This window comes from Hyaena hyaena, unplaced genomic scaffold (genome assembly GCF_003009895.1).
Source record: "Hyaena hyaena isolate Hyena2069 unplaced genomic scaffold, ASM300989v1 scaffold_492, whole genome shotgun sequence".
NCBI classification, from domain to species: Eukaryota; Metazoa; Chordata; class Mammalia; order Carnivora; family Hyaenidae; genus Hyaena; species Hyaena hyaena.
In genome coordinates this window covers 29,058-51,542 of record NW_024081124.1, presented here as the reverse complement: position 1 = coordinate 51,542, position 22,485 = coordinate 29,058, and the positions used below count along the sequence as shown (strand labels likewise).

General features: G+C 63.0%; 2 protein-coding genes across 15 annotated transcripts; both read left to right on the top strand.

The window, feature by feature from the left end:
• The first annotated feature begins 246 nt into the window (after positions 1-246).
• Positions 247-7,486, top strand: INCA1 (inhibitor of CDK, cyclin A1 interacting protein 1). 2 transcript variants are annotated; one of them, XM_039254483.1, is made up of 7 exons: positions 247-286; positions 1,182-1,269; positions 5,427-5,540; positions 5,757-5,796; positions 6,116-6,267; positions 6,700-6,865; positions 7,069-7,486. In XM_039254483.1, the coding sequence occupies exons 2-7, from the start codon at positions 1,187-1,189 to the stop codon at positions 7,213-7,215; spliced, it is 702 nt and encodes a 233-aa protein (XP_039110414.1). In that variant the 5' UTR covers positions 247-286; positions 1,182-1,186; the 3' UTR covers positions 7,216-7,486. The 2 variants fall into 2 exon arrangements, with proteins under 2 accessions (XP_039110414.1, XP_039110413.1); XM_039254482.1 differs by having other exon boundaries at positions 6,071-6,267.
• Positions 7,487-7,848: 362 nt separating this feature from the next.
• On the top strand, positions 7,849-22,474 carry CAMTA2 (calmodulin binding transcription activator 2). 13 transcript variants are annotated; one of them, XM_039254474.1, is made up of 23 exons: positions 7,849-7,904; positions 9,140-9,234; positions 9,400-9,503; positions 10,619-10,686; positions 10,766-10,901; positions 11,345-11,416; positions 11,622-11,775; positions 12,065-12,199; positions 12,713-13,650; positions 14,213-14,339; positions 15,773-15,907; positions 17,525-17,640; positions 18,092-18,276; positions 18,515-18,593; positions 18,688-18,910; positions 19,059-19,363; positions 20,350-20,546; positions 20,759-20,942; positions 21,039-21,110; positions 21,221-21,241; positions 21,403-21,572; positions 21,671-21,745; positions 21,826-22,474. In XM_039254474.1, exons 2-23 carry the CDS (start codon positions 9,204-9,206, stop codon positions 21,887-21,889), a joined length of 3,591 nt encoding a protein of 1,196 aa, XP_039110405.1. In that variant the 5' UTR covers positions 7,849-7,904; positions 9,140-9,203; the 3' UTR covers positions 21,890-22,474. The 13 variants fall into 13 exon arrangements, with proteins under 13 accessions (XP_039110405.1, XP_039110411.1, XP_039110402.1 ...); XM_039254480.1 differs by having other exon boundaries at positions 21,668-21,745; XM_039254471.1 differs by having other exon boundaries at positions 11,330-11,416.
• The last annotated feature ends 11 nt before the right edge of the window (positions 22,475-22,485 follow it).

Genomic DNA, 22,485 nt, shown 5'->3' with positions numbered 1-22,485 from the left:
CCCTCGGGAGGGTTACGGCGCCGAAGGAGCCGGGCCGGGGACAAGAGGGGGGCTGGGGGCGGGTCCTGGAGGGGACCCAGGCCCCGGACCCGCGCACGTCGCCGCCGTCGGAGGCGCGCCCAGAGGCGGAGCCGCCCGTCGCGCCCCGCCCAGGGGTGGTCCCCACTGAGGCCCCGCCCCCGGCGCGCGGCGCGCAGGCTCCGCCCCTGGCTCCAGTCAGCGCCTCGCTCTGTCTTGCGCGCCCTCCCAGGCATTCTAGAAAGCCGCCGCGGCGCCGCCACCTCAGGTGCCCGGGCCGAGCGCGGGGGCGGCGCTGTCCTGTCCCTGCCCGGCCGGCCGCCGCCTCAGCCTGGAGTCCGTCTCGGGCCCGGCCCCCTCCCGTCCCCCGCAGGCTTCGGGCTGTCCCTCAGGCCGGGCCTCCGCCTCGCCCGGGGATGCCCTCAGGCCTGCGGCGACTCTCCCGCTCCGCGCGCCCCGCGCTGCCCGCTTCGGCCCACCTGTCTGCACCCCCCCCAGCACACCGAGACCCCCCCTTTCCGCCCTGTGAGGCTCAAGTGGCCCCCCGCGACCAGGGCCAGCTGCCAGGGGACCCCGCCGCGGGACCAGCCCCTCCCCCATCCCTCCCCCCTCCCCCAACTCTGGGCTTCCCCTCGGTCCGCTGTTGAGTGCCGCGCGGCTTCCTTAAGCTGCACTCCCGCCCGGGAGAGCGAGGGCACCGCTTAGACCCCCTGAGCTCGCCCCGGACGCCCCGCCAACACCCCTGCAGGCTCTCCGGCCTCGTGAGGCAGCCTTGCCTGCCCCGCCTTCTCTACCTGTGGTCGCCCCAAGTGCGCCACTCGACGGCCCTGCCCCCACGTGGCGTCCACGGACCCCCTCGTACCTGATTGCCTCCCGCCACTCAGTTCCCTCACTGCCCCGGCCCAGACCCCCAGACGCCGGCGCCCCAGCTCTGTGGTTCTTCGTCTCGGACCACACCCACGTTCCCTGCGCTCCCCGCGTGTGTGCGTGTGTGTATGCGTGTGCGTGTGTGTATGCGTGTGCGTGCAGCTGGTTGGCCTGTCCAGACCTCAGGAATAACCTCCTTTTTCCGGATCCACGCGGCCCCTTCGCCGTCTCTGCATCTCCGGCTAGTCTCGTCCCTGTTGCGTGAGGGAATGACTCGTTTTCCTTTATCCTCCCAGCACCAATGAGGAGACTCGGTCCGGCTGCCCAGTCCAGTCCAGCCGACCAGGTAGACGACGATGGAGACAACCTCATCCCCTTTGCCAAGTGAGTCCTCCCCGCCCAGTGGGGTTGGCATGGAGGAAGGTGGCTGGCGGCTTCTTCCCGGGAGAGCAGTGGATAATAAGGAACCAAGGAGGCCGCGAGGCTGGCCACGCGGGATCAAGGGTTCATCAACTTGTTCAACAAGTGGTTTTTGGGGTTTTCTTTTTAATCTTTTTAATCTTTATTTTTAAGAGCAAGAGAGAGAGAGACAGAGGATGATCATGGGAGGGGCAGAGAGAGAGAGAGACAGAAACAGAAGCAGACTCTAGACTCCGAGCTGTCAGCACAGATCCTGACACGGGACTCGAACTCACAAACCATGAGATCATGACCTGAGCCGAAGTCGGATGCTTAACCGACTGAGCCTCCCCGACACCCCCCTTTAGAAAACGTTTTTTAATTTTTAATATTTATTTTTGAGAAAGAGCATGAGTGGAGGAGGGGCAGAGAGAGGAGACACAGAATCCAAAGCAGGCTCCAGGCTCTGAGCTGTCAGCACAGAGCCCGATGCAGGGCTCGAACCCACCAAGCGTGAGATCATGACCTGAGCCGAAGCCAGAGGATTAACCCACTGAGCCACCCACGCGCCCCAGAAAAGTTTTTTTTGAACTCAGCATGTATGAAGCATCAGGGACTCAGCAGCTAGAAAGATCACAGAGCTTACGTTCTGGAGCGAGGAGACACAACGTCTATACAGAAATATAATTTTAATTAGTGATAAGTATTGTGAAAAAAATAAAATTGGAATAGGATATAATGGGAAATAGAGTGTCTTGGAGACATGAGTTTAGATAGGGTGATTGTGGGAAGGTGAGTTTGAATTGATACCTGAAACCTGAGAAGCAACCAGCCTGATAATAGCCTGGATTGGGGGGAGGAGAAGGAATAGTCTGGGTGGAGGTGGGGCGGGGGGGGGGTGAAGCCCCAGGAAAGAAAGAAGTTTGGTATCATCTGGGACCAGGAAGCAGGCCAGTGTCACTGAAACTTAGGGATCAAAGGAAAAGTAGACCTTCAAGCCAGACGGTCAGCCAGAGGCCAGCTCATACAGGACCTTATAGACCATTGAGAAAGAGGCCTGAGAGCAGTAGAAATCACCAGAAGGTTTTTTTTTTTTTTTAATTTTTTTTTTTAATTTTTATTTATTTCTAGGAGAGAGACAGAGAGACAGCGTGAGCAGGGGAGGGTCAGAGAGAGAAGGAGACACAGACTGTGAAATAGGCTCCAGGCCCCGAGCTGGCAGTCAGCACAGAGCCCGACGCGGGGCTCGAACCCACGAACCGCGAGATCATGACCTAAGCGAAAGTCGGACGCTTAACCGACTAAGCCACCCAGGCTCCCCATTCACCAGAAGGTTTTAAGCAGGGAAATGGCATGAGTAGATTTTTTTCTTTCTTCAACTTTTTTTAAGTTTATTTTTTATTTAAATTATTTAATGTTTATTTTATTTTTGAGACAGAGAGTGTGAGTGGGGAAAGGGTAGAGAGAGAGACACACACACATAGAATCTGAAGCAGGCTCCAGGCTCTGAGCTAGCTGTCAGCACAGAGCCTGACGCAGGGCTCAAAATCACAAACTGTGGGATCCTGACCTGAGCCAAAGTCAGAAACTCAACCGACTGAGCCACCCAGGCGCCCCTATTTATTTACTTTTGAGGGAGAGGAGCGAATGTGGGGATGGGCAGAGAGAGAGGAAGAGAGCATCCAAAGCAGGCACCAGCTATCAGCACAGAGCCAAATGTAGGGCTCCATCCCATGACCGTGAGATCATAACCTCAGCAGAAATCAAGAGTTGGATGCTTAACCAACTCCAACTGAGCCACCCAGGTGCCCCATTCAACTTTTTTTTTTTAATCCATTTACGTGGGGGCGCCTGGGTGGCTTAGTTGGTTAAGCGTCCGACTTTTGCTTAGGTCATGATCTTGCGGTTCGTGGGTTCAGGCCCCGCGTCGGACTCTGTGCTGACTGCCTGCTCGGAGCCTGGAGCCTGTTTCAGAGTCTGTGTCTCCCTCTCTCTCTGACCCTCCCCTGCTCATGCTGTCTCTCTCTCTCTCTCTCCTAGAAATTAAAAAAAAAAAAATCCATTTACGTAAGCTCTATACCCAACGTGGGGCTTGACTCACGACCCTGAGATCAAGAATTGCATGCTCCCCCAACTGAGCCAGCCAGCTGCCCCTCTTCAACTTTTTTATTATGGAAAATTTCAAATAAATCCAGAAGTTAGAAAAAACAACCACCACAAAGCCAGCGTACCCTTTTCAGTCTGATTCAGTAATTGTCATTATGTTGAATATCATTTTATCTATTTAACCATCCAGCCTCCTCCTACTCAGACTGTTTTGAAGTAAAATTAAACCCTATATTATTTCAGAGGACCACTTTTAAAAGATTACTCACACTGCTCCGGGCAGAATAGGTTACTGGTGGATTAGAATGGAAGCGGGGAGAGGTGGAGGAATCCATTCAATAGGCCAGGGAAAGATGGCCTGAAATATGGTGGTAGAAGTGGAAATGGTGAGGAGTGGTCAAATCAGGGGATGTTATATATATATACTTTTTAATTTAAGTGAAATTTTAAAAATTAAGAAACAGTTTTAATGCTTTATCATTTATTTGTGTGAGAAAGTGAGGGAGAGGCAGACAGAGGGAGACACAGAATCTGAAACAGGCTCCAGGCTCTGAGCTGTCAGCACAGAGCCTGATGCGGGGCTCGAACCCACAAGCTGTGAGATCATGACCTGAGCTGAAGTCGGATGCTTAACCAATTGAGCCACCCAGATGCCCCAAATTTAAGTGAAACCTTCTTCCAAAGTAAACAAATATGTGTGTGTGTGTGTATACACATACATAGTATATACATATATACACATATACACGTGTACTTTTGAAACTATTTTTTATTGTTTCTTCTATCTTAATCACAAGTTAGTTAGCAGTGTAGTCTTGGCTTCAGGAGTAGAACCCAGTGATTATCACTTACACTCAACACCCCAGTGTTCATCCCAACAAGTACCTCCTCAGTGCCCATCACCCATTTTTCCCTCCTTCACCCCCCCATCAACCATCAGTTTGTTCTCTGTATTTGAGTCTCTTTTGGTTTGCCTCCCTCTCTGTTTTTATCTTATTTTTCTGCCCTTCTGCTATGTTCGTCTGTTGTGTTTCTCAAATTCCACATCTGAGTGAAATTATGATATCTGTCTCTCTCTGATGGACTTATTTTGCTTAGCATAATACACTCCAGTTCCATCCACATTGATGCATTAAGATTTTATTTTTCAGTTATCTCTGCACCCAATGTGGGGCTCAGCCTTGCAACCCCAAGATCAAGAGTTACATGCTCTTCCGACAGAGCCCGCCGGGCCCCCCAAATCTGGGGTTATTTTTGATGTAGAACTGACATGAGTTCCCAGTGGACTGGACGTGGGAGTTGAGGGAAATGGAGGCATACCAGGTTTGGGGCTTTAGCAACTGGGCACTGGGGGTGCCTTTCCGTGAGGTGGGGAGGGCTCAGGAGGAGAGGTTGAGGGGGTGGTAGAACCTGCGAGCCTGGAGTCCAGGGGAAGAGCCAGGGCTGCAGATACGGATTTGGGGTCATTAGCACATTGGTGGTATTTACAGGCATGGGCTGGGCTGAGACCCCTAAGGAGAGATGGAGATGAGGAGGTAAGGGCCCAGGCCAGGCCCTGGGACACTGAGAGCGTCAGCATCCATGTGGGGACTCGGGAAGTGCTGAGCGTTGCTCATCAGCTCTGCACACCTCCCCTCCCTAGAAGGAGATCAGTCTTTCTGAGATGCGGGGACACAAAGCAGGGGTGAACAGAGGTTCAGCTCTGTTGGGCCCTTGCGGTGACCGAAGGGAACCTGGCTGTCACATCCCTGAGTAGCTGGGGCCCTCCTCTTTAACAGCCAAATGAGGTGCTCCCTGGTTGTTTGAGAGTCGGTGAGATCTGGGGTTCAAGCAGTTGCCAGTCTCTACCCTCGCCCCACTCCAGTCTCTCAAATCTGAGACCTCACCGTCTCCTCAGCTAAAATGGATAACAGAGCACGTGGCCTGAGGGGGTCCCCGGCAGCTGTGTGGTCCCATGGGAAGACGGGACCACTGAGTCCCGGGAGTGAGCAGGTGCTGTGAGGGGCGAGCGGGCCCCGAGCCTACCTTGTCCTCAGGTGCTCGAGGGTGGTCAGCCGACCTGCGCCAAGCCGCCCGCCCGCCCGGAGCCTCACGCTGCTGCCCCAGCGGTACGGAGCCGTCTTCTGGGAGAGCCTTAGCCAAAGGCCCAGGTGGGTAGAGACAGCAAAGCGGCAGGGGAGGGAAGGCTGTATAATTTTAAACTAAGCCCTGGGCAGTGAGCCGCAGTCTGGGGACACCTGGCCCACTGGCTGATGGACGCCGTAGCAACTACTGCCAGACAGACAGGTGGTCGGGACGGGCCGTCAGAGAAACAATACGGACGGGGGTGTCCTCTCTGCACGTAGCTCCCCGTTTGTGCTTTACAGTCCCACCTGGACGGAAGAACAGAACGTTCCTTCCCTGCTGGTAGGACAAACTCTGGCCTTTTACAGCACCTCTTGGTTAAAATGCACCCCCCACAGTTCTACCCTCAGCCCTCATCACCTCTGCCCTCCCTGCCCCCCCACCAGCGCACTGACCACGCCCTCCTTTCTATGCATGGTCACCGTGTTTTCCAGATCAAGCCTGTGTTGTCACGATCTGGGCTCCCCAAGACCCCCCGACTCCTTATTTCAGTCCAAGCTCTCCGAGACCCGGTCCTGCCCTCTAGCCCCTGCCCCCACCCCATTCTCCGGCACAGAGAGCCGGGTGCTCGCAGCCTCAGCCGGGCCTCTACTCCCTTGAGGGGCTCCCACCCCCTGAGGTGCTCTGCAGAAGGAAGAGGAGGAGGCCACCTTTGGCGGGAATGCAGCAGGGACCTGCTGGCACCCCGGCCCAAGTGAGGGCTGTCACTTATCACCTGGAGGACCTAAGGAGGCGGCAGAGAGTCATCAATGAGTAAGGAAGGACACCTGGGCAGGGTCTGGGGACAGGAGGGTCTGAGCTAAGGAAGGGAGTGGAGGGCTTCGAAGGACGCGGAGGCTGAATGGGAAGAAGGCCTGACTTGGTGCAGAACGTCCCCGTGCAGAGCGGGCAGCGCGCTGAGCGTGCAGGCTGAGCCTGGGGAGCTGGGCTCGGTGGAAACTGGGTCACGGGGGCAGGAAAGCAGTCCACTGACCTGCAGGGTGGTGGGCAGCCAGAGGCCACCCCTGGGTCCCCGGACGGAGGGTGCCTCCGTCCGAGGGCAGCAGGGACTGGGGGCGGAGGATCGGAAGAGAGGCGATGCCACCTCCGGGTTGAAGGAAGTATCTCAGGGCAGTAAGGTGAAGCCTCTTGAGGCAGGAAGCTTGGCCTCCGGGCGCCCCGTTCCTAAGCCTCCAATCCCCACAGACTGAAGAAGGCCCAGTGGGGCGACGTGGGGGCCGCACCTGAGCCCCTGGCACCCGCCGCTGCCGGCTGCGGAGTCCCCAGCACCGCCGAGGACCCGGGCCTGGAGGAGGCGAGGGCGGCCCATCCACAGGAGGGGGGCCGCCATGCCACCGCTGCCAGGGCCCAGGTCTGCTGGACAAGCCGGGCTGGGTGCTGGAGGGTGACGGGCGTGGATGCCCAGGGGTGGGTCGGGTGGCTGGATTGGAGAGGCACAAACACAGGGGGCGAGAGCGGGATGGGGGGGCGCCTGGGCAGGGGGGTGCGAGGACACCCGGAGGGACCTCCTTTCCCGTTCTTCCCTTCCATTCTGCACTTCTCTCATCCTTACAGCTGCTCTGGTCGCCCTGGAGCCCCCTGGGCCAGGGGGGGGCCGGGGTCCCCAGACGACTGGGCTCTCTGGCCTCCTACAGCACTGTCCCAGCGGCCAGCAACCGCCTCCACGCCCCCTGGGGCGCGGAGGTGCAGTCCGAAGAGTAAGGAGGGACCCTCAGGCCCTAGGTGCCCGCGCGCTGCCTGGGGGGCGGGGGCTCGCTGGCAGACCCGGAGCCCCCCCTTGTGACGCCGGGGCCTTATCCCTTCCGCAGCCTCTGCCAGCTACCTCCCCGCGCCTGGCACTGGGCGCTAACAGCCCCCTTAGCCGCCCGTGTCAAGCCACCCCCACAGGGCTCCCCACTGCCTGTCTCCCCGCCGCCCCGCCGGCTGGCACTGTGTTCTTTGCTCTGCTCGGGTATTAAAAAGCAAGCGCGTTGAGCCCAAAGTGTCTTTCTGCCCGTGGAGCAGTGACGGCGAGGCTGGCGGGCACGGAGGGCTGCGTCACCTTGACGACCCGGCTATGATGAAGTCGGGCAGGGCCCCCCCCCCGAACTCGAGGAGTGCCGCCGAGCCCCGCGCTTCCAGCCCCCGGGGCGGCCCGCGCCCCGCTCCCCGACCCGGGCTCGGGGCCGCGCTTCCGCCCCCCGGGACCCCCGAAGTCTGTCCCCCAGCGTCGGGCCGCCGGACCCCCGCCCCGCGCCGCCCGGGCTCTCCTCGCAGACCCCCATCCCCTTAACTGGGAGGCCCCGCCCCGTGCGCCGTGACGTCGGACGCCGCTGTCAGCGGGCGCCGGGGGGGGGGGTCGGTGTGGGGGAGAATGGCCGCTGCCGCCGTCACCCGCGGGACCCCGGGAGGTAAGAGCCGGGGCCTCGCGCCCGCCTCTCCGCCCCCGCGCCAGGGGGCGCCGCTCCTGGGCTCGCACGCCGCTCCGCCCGGCTCGCCCCCGCGCCGGCCCCTGTCCTCTTCCCCCGCGCCAGGGGGCGCCGCTCCGCGCAGGGCCCCGCGGCGGACCCCGCGCCCCGGCCGCCGCCCCGGCGCTCGCCGCCCCGCGCCCGCCGGGCTCTGCCCCGCGGCGTCCCCGGGGCACCCCTGCGTGCGGGCGGGAGGCGGACCCTCGCCCGTCGGGGCTTCTCCGGGGACCCCCGCCCGGGGCTGCTCCGCACCCTGGCAGGCTGCCTGGCCCGGACTGCGCACCTGCGCCCTGGGGCGGAGTCCTTACCCCGACCGGCTGCCCGGCGCTCTGCTGGCGCGGGCCGGCCTCCCCCCTCTCCGCCCCGGACACCTGGCGGAGCCGTAGCCGCGAGCGCGCGCTGAGAGCATCCTCCCGCTTCCATCTGTGCCCTCGGGAGGGTGGGGGCCCAGGCTGGAGCCCGGCGGGGAGATGGGGTACGGTGGGCCTGGAGGCCGGGGGCAAGCAGCGGCGTTTGGGGAGAGAGCTGGTGGGGGAGGGGTGGGAGGCCGTCGGCCTCAGAGTGGAGGATGGGTCGTCCTGAGGGAGGGAAGCCGGGGTCTGGGTACCTGGCCCACTCCCCGGCCCTGACCGACCTGGAGGAGAGGGCATAGGTTAGGCTCCGTCGTCACATCGGCCCTTCCCCTTGCAAATATCAAGTCGAGAAGGAACTCAGGGTGTGTCTTGTAAGGCCTAGCTCTCCCGCGGACTTGGATCTCCCGCCCTCCCCCAGTGTCGGGGCTCTCCTCTGCCCAACCATCCTCCAAGGACCGGGTGCCCGGAGTCCCACCCCCAGGCCCTGACCCCACCACAGCCGCGGCCTCCACAAGACCCCCCCAACACACACACACTCTGGGGCCTCTGAAGCGCCAGCCCACCAGCCCCCTCCCCTCCCCCACCTCACTTGTCTCCCGTCTGGGAGGGGGTGCCTCCCCACTGCTGCTGGTTCCTGGCACCAGGTCTGGAGCCCCCTCTGCCGGTTCCCGGCTCTGCTCCCCTGCCTCTGTCCAGCTCCTTCCCCCCGGCCTCCTCATCTTCCCTGGGCATCTCGCCCCAGCTCCACAGGCCTCTCTGTCTCATCCTCCTCATCCCGGGTCAGCGTGGGCCTTCTGCCTGTGACCTTGTTCTCTGCCTTCCCAGCACAGACTCCCCCTCCCCCCGGCCTCTCAGGCCGGGGGTGACCTTGCCCCCTGGAGCCCTCACCATGAATACCAAGGACACCACCGAGGTTGCTGGTGAGTATGCAGTCTGTGCTGACCCTCAGTTCCTGGTTCCTGGGTCCCTGCTCTCCTTGTCCTGTTCCAGATGCTCCCAGCGCTTTGGATTCGGCCCTCGTACCCTGGGCCATCACAGAGGTGTCGGGGGCCGCCCCCTAAGCCCTGCCTTCTGCTTCCCTCCAGAGAACAGCCACCACCTGAAGATCTTTCTCCCCAAGAAGCTGCTGGAGTGTCTTCCTCGCTGTCCGCTGCTGCCTCCAGAGCGGCTTCGCTGGAATACAAATGAGGTTCTCCAGGGAGCCCCAGGGGAGGAGGGCCAGTCCCTGGGGGGGAGGCCGGGGTGGGGGTGGGGGTCTTCCTGTGTGTCCATGCTCCTCAGTGCACAATATCGCTCTAAGCTTTTTCCGGGTCATGGAGGAGGTAGAAAGACCTGAATCTCGTAGGAGCTCACTTCTGGGCACATCCACCTGGGTAAAAATAACAGCTACCACATACAGAACCTTCCTTACAAACACAGCACTGTGCTGAGCGCTTGACCTGCGTTATTTCATCCAGTCCTCGAACCACTCTGTGGCCCGGACACTATCGTCATCCCCACGCGGTAGAGGAGGAAACTGGTCTACCTTGTGGAGTGTATTTGAGTGTAGAGCTCTGCTTTTAACCCCCACCAACATTGGCTCCTTCTGGAGGCACGGCCCCTGTGTTACACACCTTCTGTGCTCCGCACGCCAATAGGTTGTGTGCTCTTGCTGCTCAGTCATCACCGACTCGATTAATTCGTTACACGAGCATCGTCAGTAAAAGAGCATATGTGGGTGGTGGTGTTAAAAGTGCAGGAAGAATAAGGGCAGTGAGCAGGGCTTCTCGGAGATCTGGGGAGGGGTTTGCTCTACGGGACGGCTAGGAGGTCCAGGCGCAGCAGGCTGTGGGACACCGACACGCAGGAGCTGACTGCTCGGGGCATGTTCAGAGAAGAATCGATGGACCAGCCCCGTAGGAATGGCAGGTGGAATAAAGGTAAACAGGGGGAGCAGTGATTCGATCCCTGGTCTGAGAGAACCTTGGAGCCGGGCTGAGGAATCCGGAATTCCTGGCGGTGTCGAGCCTTTGAGCTTTTTTGGGTCAGGAGATGGTACGAGGATGGAATTTAGAAAGAGTGAAACAATAGGGCCGTGCGAAGAGCTGATGATGAAGAGATGGGACTGGACCCCAAGATCAAGGCCCTTGTCTGAGATGGAGCCGGGATTCTTAGGAGGCCGTGGTCCTGGCTTGGAGCACCCCGGTCGCCAGCCCCCACTGGCCGCCGGAACTCAGCAGAGAGTGGGGCCGAGGGCCGTGAGCAGGAGGCCAGGCTCCGAGTCTGCGAAGGGGACCCCCCCGCCTGAGCGCCCCTGTCTTGCAGGAGATTGCGTCCTATCTGATCACCTTCGAGAAGCATGACGAGTGGCTGTCCTGTGCCCCAAAGACAAGGTGAGCTTTGCGAGGTGGGGAGCGGTGGGGGGTCCCGGGTCCTGTTCTCCGAACACAGGGCCAAGCCTTCCTTCCCCAGGCCTCAGAACGGCTCCATCATCCTCTACAACCGCAAGAAGGTGAAGTACCGGAAAGATGGTTACCTCTGGAAGAAGCGCAAGGACGGGAAGACCACCCGCGAGGACCACATGAAGCTGAAAGTCCAGGGCATGGAGGTGAGCCGGGCGCCAGCCGTCTTTCCTCCGCCGGGTCTGGGCCTTGCAGGGCTGTGTCCTGGTCCCCTGCCCGGCCCCCCCTTCCTTTCTCACCCCCGTGGGTGGCGCGGCTGCCTCCCCGAGCAGCTCTCTGGGACGAGGCTCCTGGGAGGGCACCAGCCCCCCTGGCTTCTCCTGGATTCCCTCGGGCGTCCGCGTCCGGAACCGCCGAGCACAAGTTTCTCTCCCTCCTCCCAGTGTCCAGACAGCCCCTCCCCCGCCTCCAGGCCGGGCCCGGTCAGGGTGCTGGGCCTGGGAAGGCGCGTGGGGAGCCCCCGGGGGTGGGGGGTGGGTCGGGGGAAGAGCAGCTGCCGGAAAGGTTGGGATTCCTGCAAAGGGACTGAGCAGAGGAGGAGTCGGGGAGCAGACTAGCCCTCCCCCCACCCCAGCCTGTCTCCTGGCAGTGTCTCTATGGCTGCTACGTTCACTCTTCCATCGTCCCCACATTCCATCGGCGCTGCTACTGGCTGCTCCAGGTGAGGCCGCGGGGCTCAGGGGGCCGGGCGCTGTCAGTGGGGACCTGGGCCTGGGGAGGGGAGGGGAGGGAATGGAGAAAGCCACGGCTCGGGGGTGAGACTGGGGGGGGGTGAGGCTGGGGCGCCTGGGAAGAAGGCGAGTCCTAGTAACCCGAGACCCCTCCCCCGGGCCCCACGGCGCGGTGTGTGCGGCTTGTGCTCTCAGAACCCCGACATCGTACTTGTGCACTACCTGAACGTCCCGGCCTTGGAAGACTGTGGAAAGGGCTGCAGCCCCATGTTTTGCTCCATCAGCAGTGACCGTCGCGAGTGGCTCAAGTGGCCCCGGGAGGAGCTGCTGGGGCAGCTGAAGCCCATGTGTAAGGCTGCGGGTGGGTGGGGGGGGACTGCTGGGGGCCTCTACACCCAGAAGCACAGGGAGGGGGGGGCGGGTGCTTTTCCAAGGGGACGCCAGGACTCCCGCCGTGTCCTGAGGTCTGGGAATCCGTAGAGGGGGCTGGAGGACGGTTGGTAGTTGCACGTCCAAGCCACTTTGAGGCAGCTGCCTGGAGGCCTTGGAGTGCGTCAGGTGCTGGGAGAAGCCGGCGGGCGCTCTGTGGACTGTTTGTGCGAGTCCCATAGCACCCCGCCCCCGCCCCACCCCCACAGTCCACGGCATCAAGTGGAGCTGTGGGAATGGCACGGAGGAGTTCTCCGTAGAGCAGCTGGTGCAGCAGATCCTGGACACCCACCCGACCAAGCCCGCACCCCGAACCCACGCCTGCCTGTGCAGTGGGGGCCTCGGTTAGTGACCCCTGCCCCCCCTCCCCACCTAGCCATGCCGCGCCCCCTCGGCCAGCCGAGGGGGTCTCTGTCCTGCCAGGGTTTGCATGCAGATTTGCATGTCTCTTGCATGTTCCGGAAAGCTGGGCAGCAGGAGCAGAGGCCTTCCCGTCTGGGTGCACGCTGGCTCCTTTCCCTGGGGTTCCGGCAGCCCCAGCTCCTCCTCTGTCTCCGACCCGTAGCGACTCTGGGCCACCCCCGCCCGGCCGCTGACGCCCAGCGGGTACCGCCTCGGTTCTGTTCTCTTGTCCTTTTTCTGTGCCTTTCCCGGGTCTCTCCGCTGCTCTTCCTGCGCGCTCCCGCAGGCCTGTTAATTTGGGGGGAAGGGGAACCGCTTCTGCCTCCCAGTGGCCACAGTCGGTATTTCACCTCATCCACCCGCAAACAGTGGGGAAATTCCTGGGGGCTGCTGGTAAGGGAAGCTGGAGATCAAGAGTCTTTTCCCTTTTCTCCTCCTGCCCTTTCCCAATGCAGGTTCCGGGAGCCTCACCCACAAATGCAGCAGCACGAAACACCGCATCATCTCTCCCAAAGTGGAGCCCCGAGCTTTAACCCTGACCTCTGTCCCCCACCCCCACCCCCCTGAGCCTCCTCCGCTGATCACCCCTCTTGCTCCAGAGGTCCCCAAGGCACATACTTCCCCTTCTTCCTCTTCCTCTACTTCCTCAGGCTTTGCGGAACCCCTAGAAATCAGGCCCAGCCCGCCCGCCTCCCGAGGGGGGTCCTCCCGGGGGGGCACCGCAATCCTCCTCCTGACGGGACTGGAGCAGCGCGCTGGGGGCTTGACGCCCACCAGGCACTTGGCCCCGCAGGCTGGCCCCAGGCCTCCCGTGAGCTTGGCTGTGGTTGTAGGATCCGAGCCCCCTGCCCCACCAGCTCCTCCCAGCCCCGCTTTCGACCCCGATCGTTTTCTCAACAGCCCCCAGAGGGGCCAGACATACGGAGGGGGCCAGGGGGTGAGCCCGGACTTCCCCGAGGCAGAGGGCGCACACACCCCGTGCCCTGCCCTAGAGCCCGCTGCTGCCCTGGAGCCCCAGGCGGCTTCCCGGGGTCCCCCTCCACCGCCGCCGCCGGGAGCGGCTGGGAGACGAGAGAACTGCTTCTTCATTCAAGACAACAGTGGTGGGGAGGAGCTCAAGGCCCAGGACGCTGCCCCACCCGCACCCTCCCCCCCTCCGCCCCCGCCCTCACCTGCCCCCTTGGAGCCAGCAGGCAGGGGAGGCAGAGGGGAGGCCTTGTTTGGAGGAGCTGCAGGGGCCGGCGAACTGGAGCCCTTCGGTCTTTCATCATTCCCTGACCTCATGGGAGAGCTCATCAGCGACGAGGCCCCAGGCGCCCCCGCCCCAGCCGCCCCACTCTCTCCGGCTCTTAGCAGCATCACGGACTTCTCCCCAGAGTGGTCCTACCCGGAGGTGAGCCTCAGGCCGCCGTCCCCTCCGCCTCCCCCACCCACGCTGCCACCTGGTTTCCCTCACTTTGGCCACTTGCTTGTCATCCCTGCTTCCCTCGTTAGCCCTCCCTCCTCCCCTCCCCCCTGCGGGCTAGGTGTAGTTGTGTGGGTCCCCCAGGTGCCTGGGGGGCACTGTGCTCTGGTGACTGTGTCACGGGCAGGGCAGTAGGGGAGCCCAGCCTGGAGAGAACACGGCCGGTGGTGGTGGCGGACTGTGGGAAGCTGAGAGTCCGCCTTCAGCAGCCGAGAAGTTGCGCTCGCTCTCAGCTGCCCCAGAGAGGGGAAGGACCGTGGGAGCCTCGGGCAAGGGAAGCAGTGGGTTCCCCATTCTGGGCAGGAGCGTCGTGAGGAGGGACAGGCTAGCTGACCTCACCCCGCTGTGACCCGCCCAGTCCGTGCACCCGGAATCTAGCACAGGGCCCACCCTGCAGCACGCGTGCCTTCAGGCTCTAGGCTGATGCAGGGGTGCGGCAGCGAGTGCCCCACGGGGTTCCGGTCACACAGCTCCCACCCTCTCTCTGCAGGGTGGGGTCAAGGTGCTCATCACAGGTCCCTGGACAGAGGCCGCCGAGCATTACTCCTGTGTCTTCGATCACATCGCGGTGCCAGGCTCACTCGTCCAGCCTGGTGTCTTGCGCTGCTACTGTCCTGGTATGGGGACCAGGGACGGCACGGGACTGGGACAGCAGGCTGGCGTATGGGCAGTTAGGTTCCAGCAAGCGCTGGGAACGACTCTGTGGGGTCTTGAGGCTGAGCCCGTGTCCCCACAGGGGCTTATGTGTCAGAAGGGCTAGGCCCCGGGCTAAGGAGCCTAGTCCTCAGCTCACTGGTGACCTTGGATAGGTCCGCTCCTTTTTTGGGCCCAAGGCCTCTGCTCCTGTGAGGTCAGGCATTTGACCCGCCGGGCCTCCAGTGTCCATGCAGGCCTCTGGCTTGGCTCAAGGCTGTCTCTGGCCGCTCTCAAGGGAACTCTTGGGAGCACGGGAAGGGAGGCGTGTTGGTCTCCTTCAAGCAGTCCTGGACTGAAGCACGTTCCCTTCTAGACCCGGGCTGGCTGGTACAGTAGCCATCAGCCACAGTGTAAAATGTGGCTCCTGACTCTCACTAACCACGTTTTGAGTGTTCGGTAGCCACATGTGGCTTCGCGCTGCCCCACTGGAGGGCGTGGACACAGAACCTCCCCATGGAGGTGGTCTGCCGTCACCTTGCCTCCTCACCATGCACCCAACAGTCAGCGTTACCAGGGCCTCGGGGGCCACCGGAGTGACAGGATTGTGTGGCTCGCCCCCCTGCACCGCAGCAGCCCGATTCCGCGGTGCATGGAAGGAGAGGGGAGCTCAGAGAGGCTGGGTATCGGGAATTGTTTTGGCCTCTAGTCTTGGGACCAGGGCCTGGCGGTTTCATTCTCAAGGCCACAGATGTGGAGAGCCTGGGACACAGCTCTCATTAGACGCTGCTGGTGAGCAGGTGTTTCTTTTCTCCTGGCCTTGTAAGGGGTTATGACCTCTGGACCCTGACCTTGGGGGATCAAACTTGTTTATAAGTGTAGGAGTCTCCGGCCCCCAGCTTCCAGGCCTTGGTGCTGAATAAGGAACATCTTAACCACAGAGTCTGCAGTCCCAGGTGTCTCTGGCCTGTAGTAGGTTTTAAGTTTTTTTTTTTTTTAATGTTTTATTTATTTCTAGGAGAGAGAGAGAGAGAGAGAGAGAGAGAGAGAGAGAGAGAGAGCATGAGCAGGGGAGGGTCAGAGAGAGAGGGAGTCACAGACTGAAACAGGCTCCAGGCTCTGAGCTGGCAGTCAGCACAGAGCCCGACGCGGGGCTCGAACCCACGAACCGCGAGATCATGACCTAAGCGAAAGTCGGACGCTTAACCGACTAAGCCACCCAGGCGCCCCAGGTTTTAAGTTCTTGAATGAAAGGAGTCCCTTCCCCATCAGGACCAAAGCCACTTAAGTCGGGGCTTCTTGGCCCACAGCACGGGCGGAGGGGAGCCAGCTATGAAATGATGGTGTGTGGCCTTCACATGGGGGCCAGAGGAGGAGCCAGGGAGAGAGCCCACCTTGCTGACCCTGCCCTCCCCAGCCCATGAGGTGGGGCTGGTGTCTTTGCAGGTGGCGGGGCGGGAGGGGCCCCTTTCCGCCTCTGTGCTCTTCGAGTATCGAGCCCGCCGGTTCCTGTCACTGCCTAGTACTCAGCTTGACTGGTTGTCACTGGACGGTGAGTACTTAGCCGTCTGACCCCTTTGGGCTTCCGACTCCCTCCGGCCCCACAGCCTTTGAGGAGGACATGCTCCACGAGCCCTCAGGACTCGGGGGGCCACCACCCAGCCCCCGACTTAGCACCCCTTCCCCAGCTCCTGCTTCATTGGTCATTTCCAAATGCAGCAGCCACTGCCCCCCACCCCCTCTTCCCCAGAAACTTTGGAGCCAGCTCTTGGCCTGCCCTCTGTCCCAGAGATGGGCGCTGGGCAGGCGAGGCCAGGCGGTGGGGGAGGGCCAGGGTGCGGGGCCGTGCCTGGGGTGTGCACAAGTGTATGAGTGTATCCATACGTGTATTTAAATCTCCTTAGGATTCTCCCCTCTAGCTAGGAAGATGGGTGTTTGCTGTAAAAGGATAACAGAAAAGCATGTGCTAGAACATGAAAAATGCCTGTGACATTCTCCTTTAATACACTTTCTTACACAGAGATGCAGGCACTCACACGTGTGTGTGTCCCTGTGGCTTCCGGCAGTTTCCCCACCTGCTTCTCCTGGTCCTGCTGTCGTCCCTAGCCCCCCCGCCCCGGACTTCCTTCCCTCTGTGCCCCCAACCCCCAGCCACCTCCCTCCTGGGGGCAGCCCCCCACAGGCCGCCCTGCTCACATGTCCCGCCATGGCCGCCCCACTGCCTGTGTGTTCCTGGCTCACCTGCGGGCCTCCACCCTCCCCTGCTCCTTGGACCAGTGTCCTGCCTTGCCCCTCTTCTTCCCTTCCTTATTGCTTGTTTGGTGACCCTCCCGCCCTTCCTCTCCTCTCCTCCACCTGGATTACCCTTTCCCCCCTCTCTGTTGTGTCTTTCTGCTCATCCCCCCCTTCCCCCATCACCTCTTCCTTCATCCGCTTCTGTCCCAGCTTCTGTCCCAGTGTCTCAGGCAGGACATCCACGACCCCCACCTGTGTCTCTGTGCCTGTTTTCCCAAGGCCCCGGTCCCCTCCCGCCTCCCCTCCTTGTCCCTGTGTGACCTCAGGAAGGGACAGATATAGCTTGGGGTGTGCGCTTTTGTGCATGGGGTGGGGGAGGAAGAGGAGTCATGGACGTGGCCGTCCATCTCTGTCACCTTCCAGCCCCGCCACCCTCTTTGTGGACAGCTGCCGGGGGGCCGGGAGGAGGGGGTGGTGCTTTTTAAATCACAGCCCCCAAGCTCTGCTGGGCAGTGGACAACAGAGAAGAGGGGCCCTGGTGTCCTTCAGCTCCAGCATGGGGGACAGAGGTAGCGTCTGGGGCAAGGAGAGCGGACGGAACGGTGCATCTAGAAGGCTGGGGGCGTGTGAGAGAGACCGGGGCCAGCTCAGGCCACAGGCTGTTTGGGAATCCCTCCGTGTCTGTGTCTGGAAGGACACAGTTCTGGTTCCAGGTCGGTGGGTAGCGTAAAGCCCTGGTTGAAGGCCCGGGTCCTGATGGGCTGCATTTAGGGCGGGGGGGGGGGGGGGGGCAAAGGAGCTACTGTTCTGGGGAAGAGGAGAGAACGTGACCCCGGGTCTCCACTCCCAGACCCGGGGACAGGCCCAGCTGTGGTGTTCGGGGCACAGCCGGACCCTGGCCGCCGCTCAGCCTCCCGTACCTCTTCCCCCTCAGACAGCCAGTTCCGGATGTCCATCCTGGAGCGACTGGAGCAGATGGAGAAGCGCATGGCCGACATGGCGGCAGCCGGGCAGGCTCCCTGCCGCGGTCCTGCCGCGCCTCCGATCCAGGTACCTGCGCGAGGAGGGAGCTCGGGGGTCTTCTGGAGAAGATGGCTCCGGTGTGCGGCTCTCCCGTCCCCAGCCTCCTCCTCCCTGACGTCACCCCTCTGCCGCTCCTGTTCCACCGCGGGGCAGGAGTGGCTATTCTGGGCGCCCTCTTGGCACGACAGGCTTTGGACTATTTCTGATCTGAAGAGGGTGGGGGAGGGGACCGGGAGAGCGGGGCCCAAGTCTCCACGGAAGTGCACAGGGAGAGGCCTCTGGGCCCTGAGACGGAGAGGCGTCTGCGGCTGGCTAACTGGGACACCCGGGGTCCAGACAGCTCTGGGTGGCGGGAAGCTGGCACGGGACGTATGGGCAGGGTGGGACAGGAAGCTGGAGGGCAGGTGTGGGCGGCCAGGGCCAGCCTGAGCTGGGGACCAGGTGCTCGGGTCCCTGCACGAGGCTGTCTGAAATGCAGGATGAAGGCCAGGGGCCCGGGTTTGAGGCCCGAGTGGTGGTCTTGGTAGAGAGCATGATCCCTCGCTCCACCTGGAGGGGCTCCGAACAGCTGGCTCACGGAAGCCCCTTCCGGGGCATGAGCCTCCTGCACCTGGCTGCCGCCCAGGGCTACGCCCGCCTCATCGAGACCCTGAGCCAGTGGCGGTGAGCAGGGCTGTGCGGAGGGGGGGCTGGGACAGAAGTGCCAGGGGCTGGAGGGGGGGCCAGAGACTCGGACGGGCTCTCCACCCCCCACATGTGCCTCCCGCGGCCTTGCCGCACCAACCTCAGTGCTTCTAGACGGCCTGTCCCCCGGCCTCCCCACCGGCCCCTCGATTCTGATGTTCCTGCTGTGCCTGCTCTTACCCTGACTGGGCTCCTGTCCCTGTCCCCAACCCTCCAGGAGCGTGGGGACAGGGAGCCTGGACTTAGAGCAAGAGGCTGACCCGCTCAACGTGGACCACTTCTCTTGCACCCCTCTGGTGAGCGCGCAGGGGCGGCGGGCCGCGGGGAAGGGGCAGGCGGAGCTGGGACCCGAAGGCCCGGGCCTCACGCCCGCCCTCTCCACCCTGTCAGATGTGGGCCTGCGCCCTGGGGCACCTGGAGGCCGCCGTGCTCCTCTTCCGCTGGAACAGACGGGCGCTGGGCATCCCGGACTCTCTGGGCCGCCTGCCCCTGTCCGTGGCGCAGTCCCGGGGCCACGTGCGCCTGGCCCGCTGCCTGGAGGAGCTGCAAAGACAGGAAGCTTCGGCAGAGCCCCCACCCGCCCTGTCGCCCCCCTCCTCCAGCCCAGACACTGGTGAGGGCCACCCCCAACCTCAGAGGAGACTGCGGGTTTGGGGGGAGACAGAGCGAGGAAGGGCAGGCAAGGGGGGAGAGGAGCGGGAAGAAGTCTGAGACGGGCCCCGGAACACCTGCTGCCCTTGCCTCTCCCTGGTCCCTTGCAGGCCTGAGCGGGGTCTCCTCGCCCTCAGAGCTGTCAGATGGCACGTTCTCTGTCACATCAGCCTACTCGAGCGCCCCGGACGGCAGCCCTCCCCCCGCTCCTCTGCCGGCCTCAGAGATGCCGATGGAAGAGACTGGCCCGGGCCAGCTCTCCACTGGGGGCCCTGAGGCCTCCCTATTCCTCATGGACTGTGAAGCCACCAACCCCCAAGGGCCAGCGCCCTCACCGCCTCCTCTCCCACCAGCCTCCGAAGTGGGGGATGCTCCTGAGGAAGCAGACGGCCCAGCGGCCGTGGACGTGATCCCGGTATACTGCTCGTGCTCGTGCGGACGGACCATAAAGGCTAGAAACGGCGCCAGGTGGGGGGGGCCAGGCCGCACAGATGCTGATCATCCCCTGAAGCAGAATCTGAGTCTGGCTTCAGTTTGGGCTGTGTACCCTTATTTTGGGACAGGTGACTCAGAAGTCACAAGGCATCAGAGGTCGAAAATTCTAGAGCACAGCCGTAGCTGGAGCTGGGCTGAGGGGTTACCTGCTGAGCCCATGCAGAGCCAAGGTTTCTGGGGAACTGGCCTGATGGAGGGAAGCGGGCGCTGTGTGGGGCGGAGGCTGACGAGCTGGGGGGGCTGGCAGCGGTCTGGGGAGGGAGGGAGGCTTGCACAGGGTAAAAGTGAAGCAAGACTTGAGGGAGTGTATAGAGGAGTGAATCTCTGAGCCTAGCAGCACGCTCCTCTGCTAAAACCTGGGGAGGTACCCGCGCTGGAGATCAATGGACTCACTGTGTAGTTAGTATCAGAAGCACTAAACACTTAGGCCACGTTGGCAACATGCTGACCTCACAGCTGGAGCCATCTGACCGGTGTGTCCAGCAGGTGGCAGGCACCGAGCTCAGGGAGCCGGAGGCTGCGGGCACGGCCGAGCCTGTGGGGAGCACGCGCTGGTCTTTTGGCGCGGGGCAGGGGGGCCAGGGGGCACTCAGCCCGGAGGGGCGAGTCCTTCGTTTGCTCTGCTCGTGCAAGCCCGTTCAGAGTGGGTCCTTCCTGTCCTGTTTTTCACAACGTCTGGACAGAAAGGGCCACAGGCCTGGGGGGGGGGGGGGCCTGGCGGGCACAAAGGGAAGAATCCTAAACGGTGGCTGATGAGAACGGGGGAGCAGGGACAGCCATCCCTGAGCCCTGTCTGGTGGTGAGAGGAGCGACAAGACAGCAGGGGACGATGGTGGCAGCTTTGGTGCGGCAGGACCACCTGGTGGCTGGAGCCGCTCCGGACTCACTGAGCCTCTCTCTGTGCAGGTGGACATGATCTCACTGGCCAAGCAGATCATCGAGGCCACACCGGAGCGGATTAAACGAGAGGACTTCGTGGGGCTGCCCGCGGCCGGAGCGCCAATGAGGGAGCGGACAGGGGCCCTGGGGCTCAGCGAGACCATGTCCTGGCTGGCCAGCTACCTGGAGAACGTGGACCATTTCCCCAGCTCAGCCCCACCCAGGTGACCGCCTCAGGACACCGATCCGTCAAGGCGAGCCGGGAGCGGGGAGGTCCTTCCCCGGAGCCGGGGCTCCATTGTGGCCCGGACCCCGGCCCCTGAGGAAGGGACGGGTGCTGGCTGAGGAGCTCTCGAGTCCTCCTCAGGCTCTGCGGCTGGACACGTGTCACAGTGGGCCCCAGTGCCCCACGACACCCCTCTCCCTGTCCCTGCAGCGAACTGCCCTTTGAGCGTGGTCGCCTGGCCGTCCCTCCTGCCCCTTCCTGGGCAGAGTTTCTGTCGGCTTCTGCCAGCGGCAAGATGGAGAGCGACTTTGCCCTCCTGACGCTGTCCGATCACGAGCAGCGGGAGCTGTACGAGGCGGCTCGTGTCATCCAGACGGCCTTCCGGAAGTACAAGGTCAGAGCCCCTGGGGTCCCAGGAGATGAATCACAGCAGCCCGAGTCCGGGGACCGGCGGGCCCCAGGCTGGAGGTCTGAGACTTGCATCTGGCAGGGCCGGAGGCTGAAGGAGCAGCAGGAGGTGGCGGCCGCAGTGATCCAGCGCTGCTACCGGAAGTACAAGCAGGTGAGCACCTTCTCCCCAGAGGGCGCCCCCCACCGCCGCGAACGCACCCCCACCGCGGCCCGGAGCACTGCAGTGCTGCTGGGGCCCTAACCCGCTTCTCTCTCCACAAGCTGACCTGGATCGCGCTCAAGGTATTAGGCATGAGGTCTGGGTGTGCTTGTCGGAGACGAGGCGGCCTCTCCACGAGCGCGTGGATTAGAGACCAGCACCCACCGAACTCGGGGGTGACCCTCAGGGCGCTGGGACTCTGTCCCCCCACCCCAGCCCCTGTCCCCGCTCCCCGTCCCTGCAGTTTGCGCTCTACAAGAAGATGACCCAGGCGGCCATCCTGATCCAGAGCAAGTTCCGGAGCTACTACGAGCAGAAGCGGTTTCAGCAGAGCCGCCGGGCAGCCGTGCTCATCCAGCAGCACTACCGCTCGTACCGCCGCCGGCCCGCGGGCAGCCTGCCCGCCCGCACCAGGTCGGGCCCCGGGCCCCCTCCCCGCCTTCCCCTGCCGGGGGCCGGGGGCGGGGCGCGCCGGCGGGCCACGTCTGCTCATCGCTCCTTCCTTCCAGCAGGGGCTCCTTTCTCACCAAGAAGCAGGACCAGGCAGCGCGGAAGATCATGAGATTCCTGCGGCGCTGCCGGCACAGGTACCCGCGTCCCGGGCCACCGGCTCCCCGCGGCCACCTCCACCGCCCCGCGTCCTGACCCCTTCCCCGTCTCCCTGCAGGATGAGGGAGCTGAAGCAGAACCGGGAGCTGGAAGGGCTCCCCCAGCCCGGCCTGGCCACCTGATCGCTGCGCCGCCTTCCTCGCCGCCCCGGGGGCCGCTTCTGGCAGTCTTAACCGGGGCCGGGCCCTCGGCGGCAGGGGCGCCCCCGTCGGCCGCTGTCCCGCTGGTCGCGGCCGGAGCCCTCCCGGGACCCCGGCCGACCCGCCTCTCCCCGCTGGGGCGCGCCCCGTCTCTCGCCCCACCCCCCCATCACGCCGGCTCCCCGGGCCCACCTCCCCGCATCTTCAGCCGCGACCCCCGGAGCCCCGCCTGCCCCAGCTCCACGCCTCCCCGCTGCCTGCACCCGCCCCGGCCCCCTCCCGACTGGCCTTATTTATTTGTTGGACGCGTCTCTGAATGTATCCGCCTCGGCCCCGCCCCCGCCGCGCGCCCCCGCCCGAGTCCGCATGCCGGCGCGCGTCCCCGCCCCGCCCCGCCCCCGAGGGGAGGGGCCTGTACATACTGTAACATACAGAGCAGAGTGAAGAGTCTATTTACGGCGCCGCGGGGACGGCGGCGCGGCGGGGGCCCCCGGCCGGCGCCACGAGCACTTTCTACTTGTGCATGGGCTTGATTTCTACGAGTTGCCATTAAACATCGCTGCACCATCCGGCCTCCC

Bases quoted from the DNA above. Each gene is read 5' to 3' on its own strand.
- INCA1 (XM_039254482.1), top strand. From the start codon at position 1,187: ATGAGGAGACTCGGTCCGGCTGCCCAGTCCAGTCCAGCCGACCAGGTA. The intron at 1,270-5,426 runs GTGAGTCCTCCC...CCTTGTCCTCAG, and splicing joins AACCTCATCCCCTTTGCCAA to GTGCTCGAGGGTGGTCAGCC. The intron at 6,866-7,068 runs GTCTGCTGGACA...TCATCCTTACAG, and splicing joins CCACCGCTGCCAGGGCCCAG to CTGCTCTGGTCGCCCTGGAG.
- CAMTA2 (XM_039254467.1), top strand. From the start codon at position 7,868: ATGGCCGCTGCCGCCGTCACCCGCGGGACCCCGGGAG. The intron at 11,776-12,064 runs GTAAGGCTGCGG...CCACCCCCACAG, and splicing joins GGGGCAGCTGAAGCCCATGT to TCCACGGCATCAAGTGGAGC. The intron at 14,340-15,772 runs GTATGGGGACCA...TGCCCTCCCCAG, and splicing joins CTTGCGCTGCTACTGTCCTG to CCCATGAGGTGGGGCTGGTG.